This window comes from Lipophrys pholis, assembly GCF_963383615.2.
Source record: "Lipophrys pholis genome assembly, chromosome: 21".
Classification (NCBI taxonomy): domain Eukaryota; kingdom Metazoa; phylum Chordata; class Actinopteri; order Blenniiformes; family Blenniidae; genus Lipophrys; species Lipophrys pholis.
The window spans coordinates 13,428,279-13,446,908 of NC_137649.1; the positions used below are offsets into that span (position 1 = coordinate 13,428,279).

The 18,630-nt window shown below is 41.1% G+C and overlaps 1 protein-coding gene across 1 annotated transcript; it reads left to right on the forward strand.

The window, feature by feature from the left end:
* Positions 1-391: 391 nt before the first annotated feature.
* LOC308126791 (brain-enriched guanylate kinase-associated protein) lies at positions 392-18,468 on the forward strand. Its single transcript, XM_080491415.1, has 6 exons — positions 392-598; positions 4,251-4,412; positions 9,011-9,077; positions 10,656-10,763; positions 12,069-12,149; positions 16,161-18,468. Exons 1-6 carry the CDS (start codon positions 501-503, stop codon positions 17,571-17,573), a joined length of 1,929 nt encoding a protein of 642 aa, XP_080347541.1. The 5' UTR covers positions 392-500; the 3' UTR covers positions 17,574-18,468.
* The last annotated feature ends 162 nt before the right edge of the window (positions 18,469-18,630 follow it).

The window sequence follows — 18,630 nt, forward strand, 5'->3', positions numbered from 1 at the left end:
ATTGATGTCTTGTCGTTGTGCTTTCATTTTGTGCTTTCAGTGTTTTACTGCAGCCAGCAGTGGAAGAAATGAAACAACAAAAAAAAAGAAAGTTATTTACAGAAGCTTGCATACCTGCTTCACAGAGCGGGATTTACAACCTTTTGGGAGACATTAGCTTTCACAGTGGTCTGTTATTCTGAATTTAGCTCAGAGATTAATGTTGTTTAATCTTTTCTTTTCCTGCCAAGGACAAAAACTCTTGAGATATGTGCCATTAAGATGACTGTGATTGCAAAATATTGGCATCATCCAACCAATGTTTTTAATTTCGGATGTCCTTTAGACGGCAACCCTGCTTGAAGATTAGTTACTAATAGTTGCCAACCTGTCTGTTTGCTTTGTTTGACAGGGTCAACACAGATAGAGCACTCAGTAAATCTGCAGGCCAGACTTAAACTGGCCTCCTTTGGGGAAACTAATATACATGCCAGCTCCTTGTGGTCGAGCCCTATAAACACATGAGAGGGAAGGAACACAGACAAACCATGAAAAAGATATACATTGGCAAAACCGCCTTAAAAGTCTCTCGAAATGGTGGCAAACATCCGAAAAAGAGGTAAGAGCGAAACTCTCAGACAACATCTTTCCGTCCGTCCTCATTTCTATCTGTTTGTCCGTTCATCCGCCCACGAGGTGTCTCCTCTCGCCATCCAGTGGTGCTAAAGCAGCGTCATCCCACCTCTTTAAAGCCCAGAAGTCATGCTGCCTCGTCATCTCATCTCACCGGAATAAAAACACTCATTACGTCTGACTCAGCCTCTGCTCACAGAGCAGGGCACTAATGGGAGATTTTTCATCCCTGGAGCTACTTCACGTAAAGTCATCTTCCACCAAACAGCAAACACCTGTATTCCCCAGCTAATGCCTGCCAGTCGCACAGAAGCAGGAGGTGAGGAGGTGGGGGCTGCAGGATAATGCAGCGCTCAAATGCCATCCAGTCAGTTGAGACTCTCATTGGATTACTCTGTAGGCAGGTATTTCTCACTTACTGACAGAGTTGTGGTTTTCAGATTTCCATATAAAAGTAAACTATTCCAGATTGTGTTTGAATGTGGCAATTCCCATCGAACTTGTACTCAGAAGCTTCTCCACACATACCATGGAACCTGTTATAGTGCTTCATTTGTAGATGACTAAATAGAAACTGCACATAGAGGTGCAAAAGTACTGAGTACAGAAGGTATAATTTTCTTCGAAGCTGCAATACTTAAGAATGATACCACGGCTTAAAATGGCCTTTATTGTTGATGTACTTCTCTTATACATGTATTATTTTACACAGTTTGTTTGCAGCTTCAAAATCACAATCTTGTTTACTGCTTGATATATCGACAGCTGAAAGTTTTCAACTATGCAACAACTGTTACAGTGCTGGAATTTTACCCAATAATGAGTACAATTACAAAGAATCCATCTAAAACCATCTAACCCAACCTTTATATACCACTTTTGAGAAAATGAAGGGCAGCCAAAGTGCTTCACAAATGAAAATGATTCAATGATTGACAAAAACAAATAAGAGGGAAAAGAATTGCAAACATACACACCTGTCGATATACAAGTATATACACATAGACAATATAAGCAATGCGTTTAAAAGGTGGCAACCAGAGAAAATCCACACAACCAGAGAAAACATGCAAACTCCACACAGAACGCCGGACATGAATATATACAGACATAAAAATTCCTGTATGTGTAAAACGTATACTTAAAATGATTAAAAATGTGAAATTACATTTTTTACTTCAGTCAGATAGGATTACGTGAGACATTCATTTATCCGATTATTGGTTAGAAAATGCAACGTATACGCTGGAGTAAAGAGATGAGTTTGAAATGTGAGTTAAAAATATCAGTATTATCGCCCTGTTTTTGCTTTGCTTTCAGAAGCAACTAAAAGTGAGGAGGCAGTGGATCAGAGAGCTAATAAACAACAAGCATTTCCGTCAGCTTATCTTAAGGCATAATTCTAATATCAATGCTAAAAGTATAAGTAGTCATTGCAGAAATATTTAAAGAAAGACTGAATGTGTATTCTGCTTTGGGTCTGATGCAGCTGAATTTGAATGAAATGAAGTACCAGTTCTTTACTGTTTGAGTGTTTTATTGCATTGTGAGCAGCAGGCATTCACTCAGACTCATAAGTAAAATTACACATTTGGGGGAAAGGAAATACTCATAAAAGGAAAGTTAAATCCTGCTTGATAACAGTAATGTGCACGTTTGGAATTTGTCTCTACTACCCTGAATATCTTATATATATTATGTCTTTAAACAGTTTCCACTGTTTGCTCAGCTCAAAAAAGCTGCCGTCACTTTGCTCCAAGCAACTGTTTCTCCTAAAGATTTGGACTGTACTGAAAAAGTGAAAACAGTTTTACCTGGCAGAGTCGCCAAAGCAGCTAAATATGATTTGACCATCACTTTTGTTTTTATATCTATTAGTTAAACCTGGGATTTCCTTTCTGAGACATGTCAAAACATGTTGGGTGTAAAATGTTTGCAGGGGCTCAGTGTCGACTGCTCAGCTGTAATTAACTGCTTGGATCAAAGCTTACTGAATGACTTAAAAACAGTTATGATTATAACTGCTGCTTTCAATAAGCTGAGCAGAAATCCTATGTGCACGGCTTTGGTACTGAGAATTCCAACACTTGGTTTTTGTGCCTTTGTTAAACTTAGTAAAGTTATATTATTTTAGATTAGAGTTCCTGAAGTGACATGCAATATATGTAGGTAGATGCATACTAAAATTCAAAGTGAAAACTGTCCAAAATTGCATGTTTCAAATTCCAGTTAACAAGCTAATTATCTGCCAACAATTCTTAAATAAGAGTGATTGTTGCTACAGAATCTATACCACAGAGGCACAAAGGTGGGCTATTATCAGTGTGTACTCAACACCTACTTCAGCATTAATGAATACAGGTAAAATGAGGTACATCACATTGTTCAAGTCGGAGGATTTTGGTTTTGCCTCTGTGTGTGCTGTCTTTATAACTCTGGTGCCCATGTTTGCTGCATTTACCAAATAATTTATTTCAGTCTTTGCGACTATAGTACCAAAAAAGAGACGTTGAACACTAAAATTTGAACCAAAGAGAGCAGCGAAGAGAACAGACTTGAAATATTTAGTCTACTGAGCTCAGGTTCTGTTTAAACGGACTGACCCGGTCTACTTCTCATCCCACTAATTGCTGGAATATTATCATCTGTACTAATTAGATTGAAACTGGGTGATACCTCTACTTGCTGACCTGGAAAAAAATAATACCAAAAAGGATCTTTTCCAAAATATCTCTTCTTCCCCGTCTCTACCATCCCCCCATCACATGCTCTCAATTTATGATCTTGTTAGAAGAGAGAAAAAGAGACAAAAGAGCAACGTGACCGCATCTCCATCCACTCTGTGCTATCTGATAGAGTCATTACCCTCCTTCCTCCATCTGTCCGTCAATACAAGGTCCATTAAGCCCAGCCGTGCACATTCAGATCCATCACGGCAACAGACATTTCCTCTTTCCCTACTCACACTTGCCCTTTTATTAGATTGAAGCCTAGGTAATGCACATACTCTAAAAAATAGTCATCATTGTGCTGTCTCACTGAATTACATGTGGTGGATATCGCTGTTCTGTAAATCTAAGCCTTCAGGGTCTATTCATATGATGCATTAAAGTTCATTGGCTCATAGTTCATCAGATTACACTCTATTTTTCTATTCAGCGGGACCAATCTCACTTGTGATTGGGTTTCTGTGAAGTGCTGCAGAGCTTAAAATGCTCTGTATCCTTGCTTACCCCCTGCTTAATTAGGAATCTGTGTTTTGGTTCCATGTCTTTTTTTCATTTTTCTTTCTTTTTCATACAAACAAGTTGTGGTGTTTTAGTCCCTTCTTGTGATGTTCTCATCACAGCTGCATGGTCATTCAGTGGTGCATTTGAACTATATGTGGACCATTTTAGCTCCATTTAGATAACCACAAACCCAAGTTGCAGGCTTGTTTTCTTACCCATCCACCCAAAACACGTGTGTGTGTGTGTGTGTGTGTGTGTGTGTGTGTGTGTGTGTGTGTGTGTGTGTGTGTGTGTGTGTGTGTGTGTGTGTGTGTGTGTGTGTGTGTGTGTGTGTGTGTGTGTGTGTGTGTGTGTGTGTGTGTGTGTGTGTGTGTGTGTGTGTGTGTGTGTGTGTGTGTGTGTGTGTAGCTCATTGCTGGAGCAGAAGGAGGACTTAAGGAAGAGGCTCTCCTACACAACTCACAAGCTGGAGCTCCTGCAGAGTGAGTTTGACTCCACGCGGCAGTACCTGGAGACGGAGCTGCGACGAGCACAAGAAGAGCTCGACAAGTTTACGGATAAACTGCGCAGGTAGGAACCAACAGTCTCGTGCACACTAGGTAAAGGTTACAACTCTTTGTGACACAAGGTTTTCCCTTATGGGTTTGCAGATAGTAGAATTGTATGTTTTGCTCTATTTAATTGTTTCCTGTTCTGACAAAAGCAACAGGTACATTTGTCTGGTTTCATGAGGAGTTAGGTCATCCCACCACAGTCTTCTAAATAAGCACATAATCACATCCTTCCATCCATCTTCTGCCTATTAAGCCTCCCTTCCTCTGTACAGCATACACCCGAGACAGGTTGATAGTCCATCACAGGCCTACACAGTGAAGTAAACAATCATACATGCTCATACCTGCAACCAGTATGAAGTCACTTGTTAACTGAAAACAACAACATGTTTTTGCTTTGTGGGATGAAGCCAGAAGAAATCTAAGTGGATATCGGGAGAAAATGCAAGCCCCACACAGAATCGCCACAAACGGGAATCAGACATGTCTTCTTTTTTTTTTTTTGGTAAAACGACGAAAGAATGCATAAAATCACATTTCTAACACGGGACTTATTTTATTTTATTTTATTTGGAAAAATTACTCCAGAATTGACTCCATATATCTGGACCTCCAGCTCTGAATGCGGCTGACAGTGTTTTGTTTTTAAAAGCTCAAGAATAGATACTAGCCTGTCACATGATATTGTGTTTTGTGCCATAATGAAGGAAGTGTAGTCAAACCTTTTTTTACAAGCATAATTCAAAAATTAATCTTAACAAATTTTCATATCAGAAACAATATGAAATGGCTTTCATAAACTGAGAAAGATCACCAAATCAGAGTACAGTACAGTTCGGTGTGCATTGGTTCACTCCAGGCTGCAGCGACTGATGTGCACGGTGATGAGGTGCTGCTGGCTGTTGCCGAGCAACATGTTGGCCTACGGACTCAGGATCCATTTACCAGTGTGAAAATCTTGTTTGTTGAAAAACCAAGGTTTTACTATATTTAGATGAATGTAGGATACAACAATGTGAAATATAATCAGTACCCAGGCCAGTATGCATTTCCTCTCTGATTCAGGGGGTCTGGGTGTTTTTCCCTCAGAGTGATGACATGAGGTTGTAAAGACAGCCGCTTCTCAGTGTAGTCTCAGTTTAGCTGGACCACAGTTGTTCCTCTCCACAAAGACAGGCTCTTACGCCACGTGAGTCTTCTACTCCAGCACAGACTGGCTTTGAACTCAGTTTCAGGCACGTTGAGCTCTTTGGAGACTTTCTGTGCCTTCAGCTGAACAACAGTTCTGGTTATGTTCATTCTGTCATTGATGGTTATTGTAAGTCTCAGCTGCCTTGATCGCCATCAGATTAAAATTAGCCTCATTTCTCCAGGTGATCGCTGTATTGTTCCATTTTTTTAGGCGTAGCTTACCGTTATCTGGATCTTAGAAAGAGTTTTATGTCTTGGTGGAATACAAACAGCATTCCTTCATGTTTATTGACTTTTAAAAGATGAGACAAAAGCAGATATCTCTCTTTTTTGGGGGGGGAAACAGGTTTTGGAGGATTTTTCCAAAATCTGTAGCTGAAAATCCTCATTGTTAATCACACCAGCAACAGAAACAAGGAGAGACACATAATTTGATCAAACCACCACATGCAAAAAGTTTCAAATAGTCAAGTGGGATTAGACATTCAACTTTTTAATCCAATCTTTTTAGTACTGCTTTTGTGCTGCAAAGTCCTGAACTGAACTTTCCAAATTCAACAGTCACCCGAGGGCATCGACACTTAGCCAGTCTGCAGTTCTGGTCCACTGAGCAGAAACCCTCAAACTGAGGAAAGATGAAATACACGGAGGGAGTTTCAGGAGGAGACCCTTAGCCCAAAAAACATGGTAAACATCTAATTCTGCTCCTGCTGCTAATGAGGGCCGACTCCCCTTCCACACTCTGTGTAAGATTTATCTTTATTTATGAAACTGAGGTCACAATAATAAATTAAATGATTTATAAGTAGTTTAACTCACTTGGGCTGTTTATTCTGTCATTTAAAGAGAAATTACACATTTTCTGAAAAATAAGATCCAGATTTTTTTTAAATAATTCCAACTATAAAATGCAACAAACAAAAAGAAGAAAATGTGAACCAAAGTAACTTTTCTTCACTGTCAGTGAATGAACGTAATGGTTTTTATAACAATATGGGTTTTTATAACAAAATAAACAAGAAAACGTCTCTATAAAGTTACCAAAATGTTATCAATAACGAAGTTGCAGGTTAAAACCACATAAAAATTAAAGAAGGCACAAGAGCTTTGTTTGCAGTTGCTAACGAGTATAAAGGGTGAGATATGAACCAGTTGTCTCCAACACTCCCACCTTCCATGTAAAAGCAATAGGATTTCCGGGGTCCTCTCCACACTGTCTAAAGTGTCTTATTATGGTTTTCTTGCACATGTAAAAATCTAATTTTGACATCTTCTGATGAAAACAGACGCACCTCTGATTTGGCACAAGGACTAGCTGAGTCTTCACTGCTCAGACACTGGGAAGTGAACTGCCACAGAAAAGAGTCCAAAAGACATGAAATACTACAAAAAATACCAGATTAAGCTATGCCAGAGGACATGAAAAGAAACCTAATACATTTTGGCAGAATTTCCTTGATCAGAGTAAACCGAAACCAAGTTGCTTTGGATCAGAAGGGGTTGGGACATGTTTGATGTGTGCACCCGGCCAAGTCAGCCAGTGCCAGTAAAGACATTGCGACGAGGACTGTAACATGGGAAGATAGAGATGCTACCATGAACACTGAATGAAAATTGGAATCACATGGAAGATTTGTAACCAGCTGATAGTTTGTGACATTAACTCGACACATTAATGTGCTGGAAGAGTAAAAGTTAGCCACTGCCGGTGCATTCATTCACAAGTCACTGTGAGATGAGAAGGTTTACATTTTTCAATGGAAATACTGTCCAAGTGGGAACTGAACCCAATATTACTCGATGGGATTTCATCTGTGCATTTGTTAGTCATAACTTTCCCACTGGTTTTGCTTTTGAGTGATAAGGTGGTATTGTTTGTCTGGTCCCCATCTTGTATGCCACGTTATGATTGAATATTAGATGAATGCAATAGGAAGATTAAATAAAAACCCAAACAAGCTCCAGTACATTTAAACTGGGGTGCAGGAATTATCAGATAGTCCCCACAAATACTTTTTCGTGTTGATGAACGTGTACCTTCTTGGTGTATTATCTGTCTATATGTATATATTTGTGTAATTAGTTCAATACTATCCTTTGTATCTTCATCAGTTAAATCTGGCTTTGTGTGACAAAAATGAAAGAATACAGCTTTTCATTCACAGTTATGATTCATATCAGTCTCTAATCATCATGGTTTTCCTGCCTTGCTCACTTTGATCAGCTTTTTGATCACGTCTTTGATGAGAGTGCCTCATTTCCTTTGATTATTCAGTGAGATTTTTTTTAAAGCTTGTTCCTAAGAAGTTGAACTTCTGACAAATGTGCTAATATGTTAACTTATTTTGTCAAATGAAATCAAACACAAGTTATGATTCATAGCAGATCAGTTCTCTTATGCCACAAAACAATCTGATGGAAATCTTTGAGTCATTACAAGGTCATTACAATAATTTGAGCCAGTCAGTACAGTTATACTCCTGTGCTTTTGACACTAAACCATGCAGATTACATTCCTCCAGCCAGTGACGGGGTAATTTCCAGGGTAAATGTAAAAGCCAGTGGTTATTACAAGTCCTGGGGTCTTTTCTGTTTCTTATCTGAACAATTTATATAACTGTGTCATTTCATTTTAGCTGTGGGAATCAAGAGGATTTTTTTGTCCACTGCCCACTCTTACAATTTGCATATTACAGTGGTGCACAGATTGTATTTTAGCTCCTTTTAGAGACTCGAAGAAGTGCAAGCTTGATGTGTCATTTAAAAAAAAAAAAAATGTAAAAGCTTTGCCTCTCTCAAATTATCTCAGATTTTGCACAAGGACTGTGCATTTATTACCTTTCGCTTTACTTGTAATTTAGTGAAACAGAGCTAGAGGGAAGTTAGTTAGTTAATTACTTAGATTATTGAGATATTGTACATTCATTTAAAATTTTTGCCAGAAAAAAAGGCATCCAGTGGCCTCTCTTGGATACTTTTTCAGTGAACGGTTCAAACCTCTAAGATGAGACAACATCTTATTATTAAAAGAAAGTTTGTTTCTTCACCTGCATTTCATATTCTTCTTCCTTATGCGTGTAGTGTGCAACAAAACAATAGATTCACTCTATTAGAGAGTATAAAAATGACATGCCTCACCTGCCTCCAACCTCACCACACATCACTAAATATGAGTGTGTTCGGATCAACGTATTGTTGACCTGGAAGACAAAGTAGTCAGTAAATATTGCTGTTGGCTTGGACACTTCCATGCAGGCTTTCCTCCATTAAATAAAACCACATCTTCTTAGTAAACTAGGTTGCTGAGCGTGCTGATTTGCCTATTTCCAGCTCGGCGAGCTCTCCAGCAGCAGCAGCAGCTGTATATTTGTACGTACAAGCCATTGTCTCTAAGTGAGAGATGTTGTTTATCGTGTCATTTAGAATACAAAGCGGCTACTCGGCGCTGCAGAGGATCAACCAGGACCTGGAGGAGAAGATCCACAGAAACGTGAGTGTCTCAAATAGTGTTAAAGCCTGTGTTGTACAGTCTGTACATGCACGTTCTTCATGCTCACAGTACCTGCAGATACTAATTAAACCGGCATGTCACGGGGTTTAGAGACGGTACAGAACGCTAAGAGAGCCAGTTTGAATATGAATGCTCTGCTGTTGGTTCCACTGACGCTAATTACTGCTTATTACAATTGGCTGTCCTCCTTCCAATGGCAGAGTGATAGCAAGCTCATTGTTCCTCAGTGCACCGCACCTCACTTCATTTGTCAGACATTGCTTTTGCCAGAGGAAAGATACAATTAACTAGTCTGCCTGGGAACACTCCACGACCATCAGGTGTCTCTGCTCTGAAGAGACAGCTGAAAAACGCTCATCGGATGGGTTTGTTACAGCGCAAGATAATAATCATCACCGCCGCCACCGCCACTGTGATTACAATGCGAGATACTGGGGATGGATAATAAGGAGCTGAAGGTCACGCAAAGCTTTTGTGTAAAGAAAATTGGTCATTTTCAAAATAAAGGCCAACACTTTTTTTTTTTTTCTTTTTCTTGTGAAGTGTTCTCATCAGACGTTATTGATTCGTCTCACGTAAGCCTTCCTCAGGGGTGAGAGAGGAGCTGAGTAAGTCTCTGTAATCGTAAGAGCTTGTTTACTCCAAAACCTGCCACACACCCGGCTGACCCCTTCGACCCTGCACAACCACACAGAATGTAATTACATGATAGATGAGCGCAGGGATGTGGTTTGAGTGTGCTTCCAGGGGTGAAACATTTTGCGCACAGCTGCTATACATCCAAAAAACCTCAGGCCAAACTCTGTTACATCGACAAGTATGGATGATGAAAGAAAATCAGCCTTGAGGAACTCGAATCTCTTAACCCTTCCTCTGCCTTGTGACTGTTTCTAGTATTATCTGTTTTTTTACTTTCCTGTTGGTAAGATGACCGTCGCAGAAACACTGCGATAGGTGTGTGGAATTTTCAAATCCGTGTATTGGATATGGCACTTAAACTTTGTACCTGGGAAGAAATCATGATATCATATACTGGGAATAAGAAATGAGAAAACCTGATATTTATGTTGTTGTGACCTGCATTTTTAAGTTCAATTGAATATAAATGTAATGAAGGCATTTTACAATTGTAAAAGAAGCTTTACTAACAGGTTCAAGTGTTTTATTTAAAGTATTCATAGTAAAAGCTGCAGCCCATCACATTTTCTCCAAATTCCAGCTTGTACATTTTATAGAGTTAATCTGATAAGTTTCATCAATACTGGCACTTTAGTTAGATTTTAAAAGGCATTTATTTATGTATTCTCACAGGATGTGCTTGCAAAGTAGCTTATGAAGGGGAAATACTTTGCACCGTCCTCTGCAACAGTTAGAAGAAGATAGTTACACCAGAGTATATTGTTCCCATCCACTCTACATTTCTCTTGAAAATACAGGATGGAAAAATGAAAACAATGTCATCAAACACAAACCTTCTAACTTGTTCATAGTCGAACTAGAATGTAGTTTAAACTGAAGGCACTCTTGTAATCTTTAAAACTCTTTGGTTTCCGTCAGTCGCAGCACCACGATGATGAAAAGCGCGCTCTGAGCAGAGAGATCATCGTGCTCAACAACCGGCTGATGGAGGCAAAGCTCACCATTGAGAAGCTGCAAGAGGATAATGTAAGTGATGATCATGCAGTTCACGGTGGTGTTTCCTTTCACCATTAGCGTACATTCATATTTACTGTGATCACTGAAAAGGATCATGTCTGTTCCAGTGCTACATAGTAAAGCTGTATACTGACTTTTTGAATGGTACCACTCTCCCTCAGTTTGAGCTCAAGAAATACAGCTTTGTGATCTTTAAGGGCTCGCAAGTGGCTCTCGACTCTACTGTTGCTTTACTGTGTTACTGTCACTCCCACAACAGCCCCCTACATTATGACAGCAGGTATAAATGAGTGCTAAATGCTTGTCAACAATAACTTGCAGGCAGAAAAGTGTCATCGCAGTCCGACGGAAAAAAACATGTGCCTTTGGTGACTATGACAGCTCAGTAGTTTACTACCAACATAAGGTTGGTGACACAGCTAATAAAAACCTTGAGTAACACTGAGGAAAACACTAACTCGAAGCAACAACTCTGCTCCAGAAAGTGGGCTTATCTGTCTTTGTTTGTCCTGCTGTCATTGTAATGAATTCTGTCACAAGTCAAAGCTCAACCTGGACTGACAGAATGAGAACAGGTTCTTTTGGGTTACCGCGAGGCCAAACCTGATCCCACCATACGATTGGTTAAAAAAAAAGGACTTGAAAAGGGAAAAAAAGTGTTCGATGCCATACTGTTTCTCAAAAAAGGTGATTCTCAATGCTGGGAAGGATTTCTAAAAAGGTAGTCAGAAGAAAAAGAGTGCTATGTGGACGTTGACCATAAAATAGGCAAGTTATTGTTGTTAATAAGAATGGTTAGTAACGGTATATATGTAATCCTAACACAAGACATTTATGTAATTTCTACAAAAATCTGTCCCACCACTCAGGCACGCACACCATGCAGACTTGTTTATATATAAATATCTAAAAATGAATTACTACAGCAAGGATATTTAAAAAGACTGACTTATTAATGTGTTTGCATCAAACAGAATTCAGCCTTTTGGCTCAAGATCTTTCTTTGTGATTATTTCTGTTGTTCACAGCAGCAGTGATCAAACATCAGCAGCCGAAGACACTTTTGTTGTGCTCAGTAAAACAGCAAAAAGCAGAATCACAAAGAGCAATCCCGTTGATGGACAGATGATATTTGCAAGCGTTAGCTGTCAGATTCACTGTTGCATTCCTGATGAGGCGCAGTGCGTTTTGGGCGAAATTAAAGAGAAACACAAGAATACTGTCTGAAAAGAAACCAGAAAGTATTCAGCACCATATTCTTTTCCACAATAGTTGTCTGCTGTGTCTTTTGATTGTGGCCTTGTGCCCCAACAGGACGTGTACAGGAAGGACTGTAACCTGGCTGCTCAGCTTCTGCAGTGCAACAAATCTCTTTACAGGGCCCAGCTCTCTGAGGTGAGACCCGCACTCACTCTCACAAGCTGACATCTTCATTTCCACATGGATTCAATGCTCTCCAACCTTTCTAAAAGCTGTTTATATAGGTCCTCCAGTTTATTCTTTCAGCAAGGTGTCCGTGGTACGGGGCTCTGCAACCTTCCACCTAATAAAATTTGTCCGGCGCTGCAAAACTTCTTTATTTGCCAAGCCTAAAACAACAGAGCAAATCAGTTTGCCAATACAGTTTTGTTACATTTTTCAAAAGTGTGTTGAGGTTGTATTCATGGGATTAAAAACCTACAGTATTGTTGGCAGTGAAAGCAATCAATTCTGTCTACATCTTGAGAGTTTTCATATTAAATACAGGTACCTGCAGTAGAAGACGGTTGGGCAGGTGACGTGTTTGGATGTGGTTTCTATTTTATCAAAACCTTCTTTCATCTCAGACTGCAGGATAAGACTCTTTGGAAGAGCTGTGCAGCACAAATGGATTCAATCTTTATTTTTCAAGGAGCCACTACAGAGGAGCCACATGCGCCCTTGGTCTTAATTAATAGCTATTCCATTAACGTCATTGATATTTTGGTGATGATGGCAGGTGGGGGATTAAAGATCAATAAATAGAGTATGATAATAATATAAATTCACCTGAAACACAAAAGTTTACAGCTTTCTGTTTTTGTAAAAACGTATCCCATCAAGAGAATAATGCAATTTTGACAAACAAAAATCTAAGAACATAGTAAATGTTGTGTGGGTTGCCGAGAGCCATTATAGATTTTACCTTACATTTAGTTTAACTACCCCCCGACAGTATGGGGCCTTTTCAAATGTACGGCTTGGTGTGAGGCAAACAGTATTTGCCTTTGGAGGTATTCAAGCTTCAAGCTTTAAACATATGAGAGGTGATACTTCTGCTTGACTCATATATTTATTATTGGATGTGTTTTGTGCATTCTGCTGGTGGAGACATAGAATTTATCCCCCCTACAGAAGAAGAAGCGATATGGAGGCCAGAAGAGGATTATCTCCCATGCTTAGTAAATCACACCCTGATTAACAAACTCATTTATATAATACTCATTAATACAAAGTTACAAAGTGTAGTGGAATAAACACAAACCATATATTTTAAACCATTTCTTTACAAAAATCACTCTCATTTGAGCGTGAAACCTTAAGATCTTCAAGATTTTCTTGCGTTGTTCTGATGTGAACCACAAAAGATATTCATGAGAGAAACAATGTGGTGATGATGCGTAAAAGTGGAAATGTTTGCCGAGATAACTGTGGAGAGGGCGATGCATGACTGAGGTAGTTCTGTTGCTGCTCTCAGCTGTTTCTTTTCAGCACAAGGCATGAAATGGGTGGAGATTTTGCTGTCTCGACTGTAAGAGGGAAGGTCATCCTGCCCTTTGAAACTCAGGAAAGATAAGAGACAAGCCAGGATGGAGCAACGAGTGCTGTAGGTCACTGCAGGAAGGACAGAGATGAAAAAAATAAGGCTGGAATATTTTTTTATTTTATTTTTCTTAGCCCAAATATCCTTGAAGAAGAGAAAGAGGAAGGAGTTGTGCTTTCAAAAAGTTGACAGAAGAACAGTCGTATTGAAAAACTTACAATTAATAATTTGTTCTATTTCTGCAAATATCTCAATTTAAATCCTGCACGTTGGGCCTGTTGTGTGTTTTTTAATAACAGCTTTTACCCAAACGAAGGTGCTGTGATGTTTTGTGTGCGATACTGCATGAAACAAGAGAGATTCAAATTCTAGCAGCTTGAATGGCCTTTTGGTGTTGTTGTTCAGATGGAATTGGCAGGAAACGCATCGGATCTCTGCTTGATTATGAAAAGCAGCAGTACCACTCCTGTAAATATGAGTCAGGAATATAAGAAGTGAACCAGTCTTTCGGCTCCTGTCATTCACTTTGCAGTTAAACCGGAGTGTAATCTTACTGCACCAGGTTTGGTAATCGTGTAATTATTTGACAGTGATTGGGAACAAAGCAACATGAAAACCTCTTGAAAGCACATTGTGAGCGAACGTGAAGGACAGCTGACAGTAAAAAGAGGTGAAACTACAGTGTGTTGGCAAAATGTAAATGCGGCGTGCTCTGAAGCCGCATCACAGCATCCTGCTGTTGCCTGTGAAAGGAATGCATGTGGTTATTGATGAGTGTTTTAACACTTGGCCAGCTTGGTGTCACTTTTCCTGCTGCATCAGCCGTGGGCCTGGTGCCATGCCCATGTGACAGGAGTAGATTTTAAAATGAGCACGGGGTTAGAGAACGCCTCGCCACGTTTTACGCATATGGCTGAATGGAAATATCAATGCAAACTGCATTGGATTGCATAAGGCTCACAAAAAAACACCACCCCTACATGTATACAGTGAACACAAATACATATAGGATCTATCATAAAGTGCAATAGAAGCGTTCTGTCGGCTCACTGCCAAACATAATGGGGGTCAGAGGCTATACATGCACTCTCAGTGTATGTCGGCCGGCATGCTGATCCTGTGGGTGGAAGCTAATCGAAAGCATATTGATGAATGGTGCTGCAGCATTTTGAGGAGTGTAGTGGCTCTTCAGCACCTACTGAAGTGCTTCAGCCGTTTGTTTTGCTGCAAAACAAGCGCAGAGAGGGTATAAAATGATCAGGCTCCCATTTCTGCAAGCCATGAAAAAAACTAATTGCGATCTTATTCGAAACAAGCCCAAATGCAAAATGTTTGGACAGTAATTAAGTGGTATTTAGTTTGGTCCAAGGTGTAGAGAAACTGTTATGATAAAGTGTCTTTTCATGTTGTCTGTAGTGTTTGTCTTTCCTCTTTCTACAAACGTTATAATTAGCTTGCCTCTCATTGCCAATTAGGAACAAAGAAATAGATTCCTGTTGATGATGGGCCTGCAGTTAGCTTACTTCTTGTTGTTGCTATGGAGAGAGGTACAGATCGTGGAGGGATGCTTTTTCTTATTGAGAAATGCTCAAAGTCGAGCCTTTTTCTAATCCGAAGGGGGAATTCAGTTTACACAAACGCATATATTCCTCTCGTATGCCGAAGTTCTTCTAAAATAGTTGTGAGTGCAATAATGGCAAAAGCAGTTAAGTCTACACTACGGTGTCATATTCACCTAAAATAACCTGTGTTACTAATTGACATTCTGCAGTGCAGAGGAATTAAAAAAAAACCCTGTTGCAACAGGTTTGATAAATGGACATTCATCATTCATGTATGAACACACCAACAGGAACGCTGCCATGCAAGAAGGAATTTTAGATTTTGTGTTTTTTTCCGGAAAACACTTTAATACACTGACAGGGCAAGAATGAGGAAGGAACTACCAAACAGTGGAATCGACGCAAAAACAACCTGAACTCGAAGGTCAACAAACCAAAACTGTGCGTCTTATTTTGTGAGACAACAATGATGTTCGCCTGTCAGAAATTCTTTGTGTGACTTTGTTTATGGTCATTGACTCCAAATTCCAGGTCAGAAGAGAGCTCAACTATGTACAAATATAATCTTGACTTTCTGATGGAGAAAATGTGTTGCAGCCGTTTGACACAAATGAAATTCTAAAAAAAAACCTGTGTGGAGGAAAACTGTTGTTAAATGTGTCCTGTGAATATCTAGAGATGATTTTAACTACAGGGAAAGTAGCTTTTATATATATATATGCACACAAACGAAAACGAATTTATGCAAATTGTTGAAAGTGGTGCCGAGTGGTGAAGGAGGTTGATACAAGTTGGTTTTTTTTTATGTCAAACTACAGTATTTGTACTAAACAATGAACAGTCTGAAGTAGTATTTAATGGAAACACTTTTATAAAGCTTCTAATTACACAGATAGAGACTAAAGGCAGTGTTTTATTTTTCAGTGAAGTGTTCAAAATACATTTCACACTGATAAATAGAAGGTGCCTGGAATTTTTAAAAAAAAGCTCTCCATCTGTTGGTACAACACGTTTCTTCACACACATTTTTTCCTGCCTTCTCTTTTTGTCTGACACTTGCAGCTGCCCGCAGATTTTCAGGAGCGACTGACCCTGCACCTGGAGGACTCTCCTCTCTGCCACACCTACTCTGACTCCGTCCCAGCCTCTCTGATTGCCAAAGTGCTTGAGAAACCAGATGAGGCGGGCAGCAGCAGCCAGGCCTCCCGCTCCCCCAGCCCCCAAATCCAGGAACATGCTTTCATTTTGGAAAGCCTGGGCCCCGGAGAGCGCCTGGGGCTGCGAGCTGCCTACAAATCTGACCTGTACAGTAGTGACACGGCTCTGTACTGTCCGGAGGACCGCCACCGCGAGCGGAGGCCCAGCATGGACGTCCACGGAGAGAGGAAGCTGCTTTATGGGCCCCAGAATTCAACCGACAGCACCCCAGAGGAAGGCTCGGTGGGGCTGCGCGCTGGATTCTCCCAGGAGCATTTTACGAAGTTCCCCGCTGCGCTGGGGGGCGGGTCCAGCTCTTACTCCAGCTTCAGCGGGGGGGGATCTGAGGACAAAGGTAACGGCCCTCCCAGCAGTGCGGCCTCCTCCCCTCGCCATCACTCCCTCTACATGGACTGGAGAGATGCCGGGGACTATGAGAGGAAGAGTGACTCATCCTGGGACGGAGACAGTCCCGGAGTCTTTGCCAACACTCATCCCTTCCAACAGGCGGAGCTGAGCCACCACCAGAACGGCAGCTCGCCTGTCTATAGCCGCACCATGTCCTCCTGCTTCAGTGAGCCCTACGAGCCGCTCCCCCCGTCCTCCTCCCCGAGTGTTGCCTACGAGGACAGCCGTCGAGGCAGCACGCTAGCCCCTGAGGAGGAGGAGCTGATCGGTCGGTGGAGGCAACTCAGTGTGGAGGACTTGAGCGCCCACAGCTACCGCAGCCCCGGCCGGGCCTCCCCTTACAGCTTCTCAGAGCAGCATTTCTCCGTGCGTCCCGCTAAGATACGACTCGGGCCACTTTACAGCAGCTTCCAGGAAGGCGCCGACTTCTACCACCAGGGGGTGGATGTCATGGACCCGGCGTGGGTGGCCGCCAGCCCGAGCCCCGAGTGCAGCCCAGGGCTCCGGCAGGCTCACAGCCAGGCCCACCTGTTCCGAGCGGAGGACAGCCAGGAGTCCGAGCACAGCCTCTACCACTCAGGGAGCTCCAAAGACAGGGAAGGGAACGTGGCGGCCGGAGGCCAGAGTGCAGATTACGTGGACCCCAGCCCCAACAGCTCCACCGAGTCTCTCAACCAGAGGTCCCTGGAGATGGCCGCCGAGCTGCAGCACTACCAGGTGGAGATGCACAGCCTTCCTGCACAGCCAAGCCAGTCGCCGCCACCGGCGCCGCCTCCTCCTCCTCCTTACAACCAAAAATTTGGCTCCCTTGGACTTTCCAGGAAGGACAGTCTGACCAAGGCTCAGCTTTATGGAACGCTCCTGAATTAAAGTACTCCTCAATCAGGTTCACACTTTGATAGCAGTAGAGGCCCTGTTGTCTTCAGCTACATCCGCTGTTGGCTTGACCAGAAAATGGTTCACAAAGAAGCCGGAAGTCGAATAATTCCGTAACTCCAACATGTGACTCGTGCTGATCGTGTAAAAGTTTTGATTCTGGGGTGGCAACTGTTTACAATGTCCAGAGGAAGTAAGTCATATTAACAGTTAGATGTGAGGGGAACAGACAAAGATGATGCTTAAGGAGCCCTTAAAGTTTTTAAGAATGTTTATGTATTTAAATTACAAATGTACAAATATATACTAACTAAAAACTGAGTGATATATTTTGTATGTAGCTGTTAGCAACAGATTAATCAGAAGCAATCAAACAAGTACAAAACTTCTTGATAATCCTGGAACTTGTATATAAATTTAAAAAGAAAACAACTGCCAAGGCTATATTTGAAAACTCAGAGAGGTATTTTAATTGACACTTTCCCCTGAAAATTGCACATAGATTTATTATTTTTAATCAGCTGCAGCAGTGATGGCCTTGTGAAGATTTACATATGAAGGTTGAGAGTAAAAACGGAAACAAAAACAAATTAAATCTAATGACAGACATGCATTTTGATTTTCTTCTGTTTACTGAGTTTGACAGTATTGATGGGTGTGTTTTATTGTTATTGATGGGTCATTTTGAGGTATAAACATCTGTCTTAGCGGTCGGTACTAACTTCATTTTTGCTCTTCTTATATTTCTGCAAGAGATTGTCCCCGCCCCCTTTCTACCTCAGATTTGGATGCCCCACCATGCCACTGTAACCTTGTTTCTTTGAAAACGATGCATGTTTATATATTTTGGTTGTTTTGTTTGCCCAATAAAGCACAAATTATACATTTCAGCTTGCAGCCGTCCTTTAATGCTCGCATGTGGGGATTTAGTTGTCGTCTCGGGACAATTGAAAGGCTGCAAAGCCAACTGATTGGCCTGAGAGGGAACCTTTCATCTTTCCTCTGTGTACATATGCCCGGTTAACTTAACATGGAAGTTGGATGGGAACGT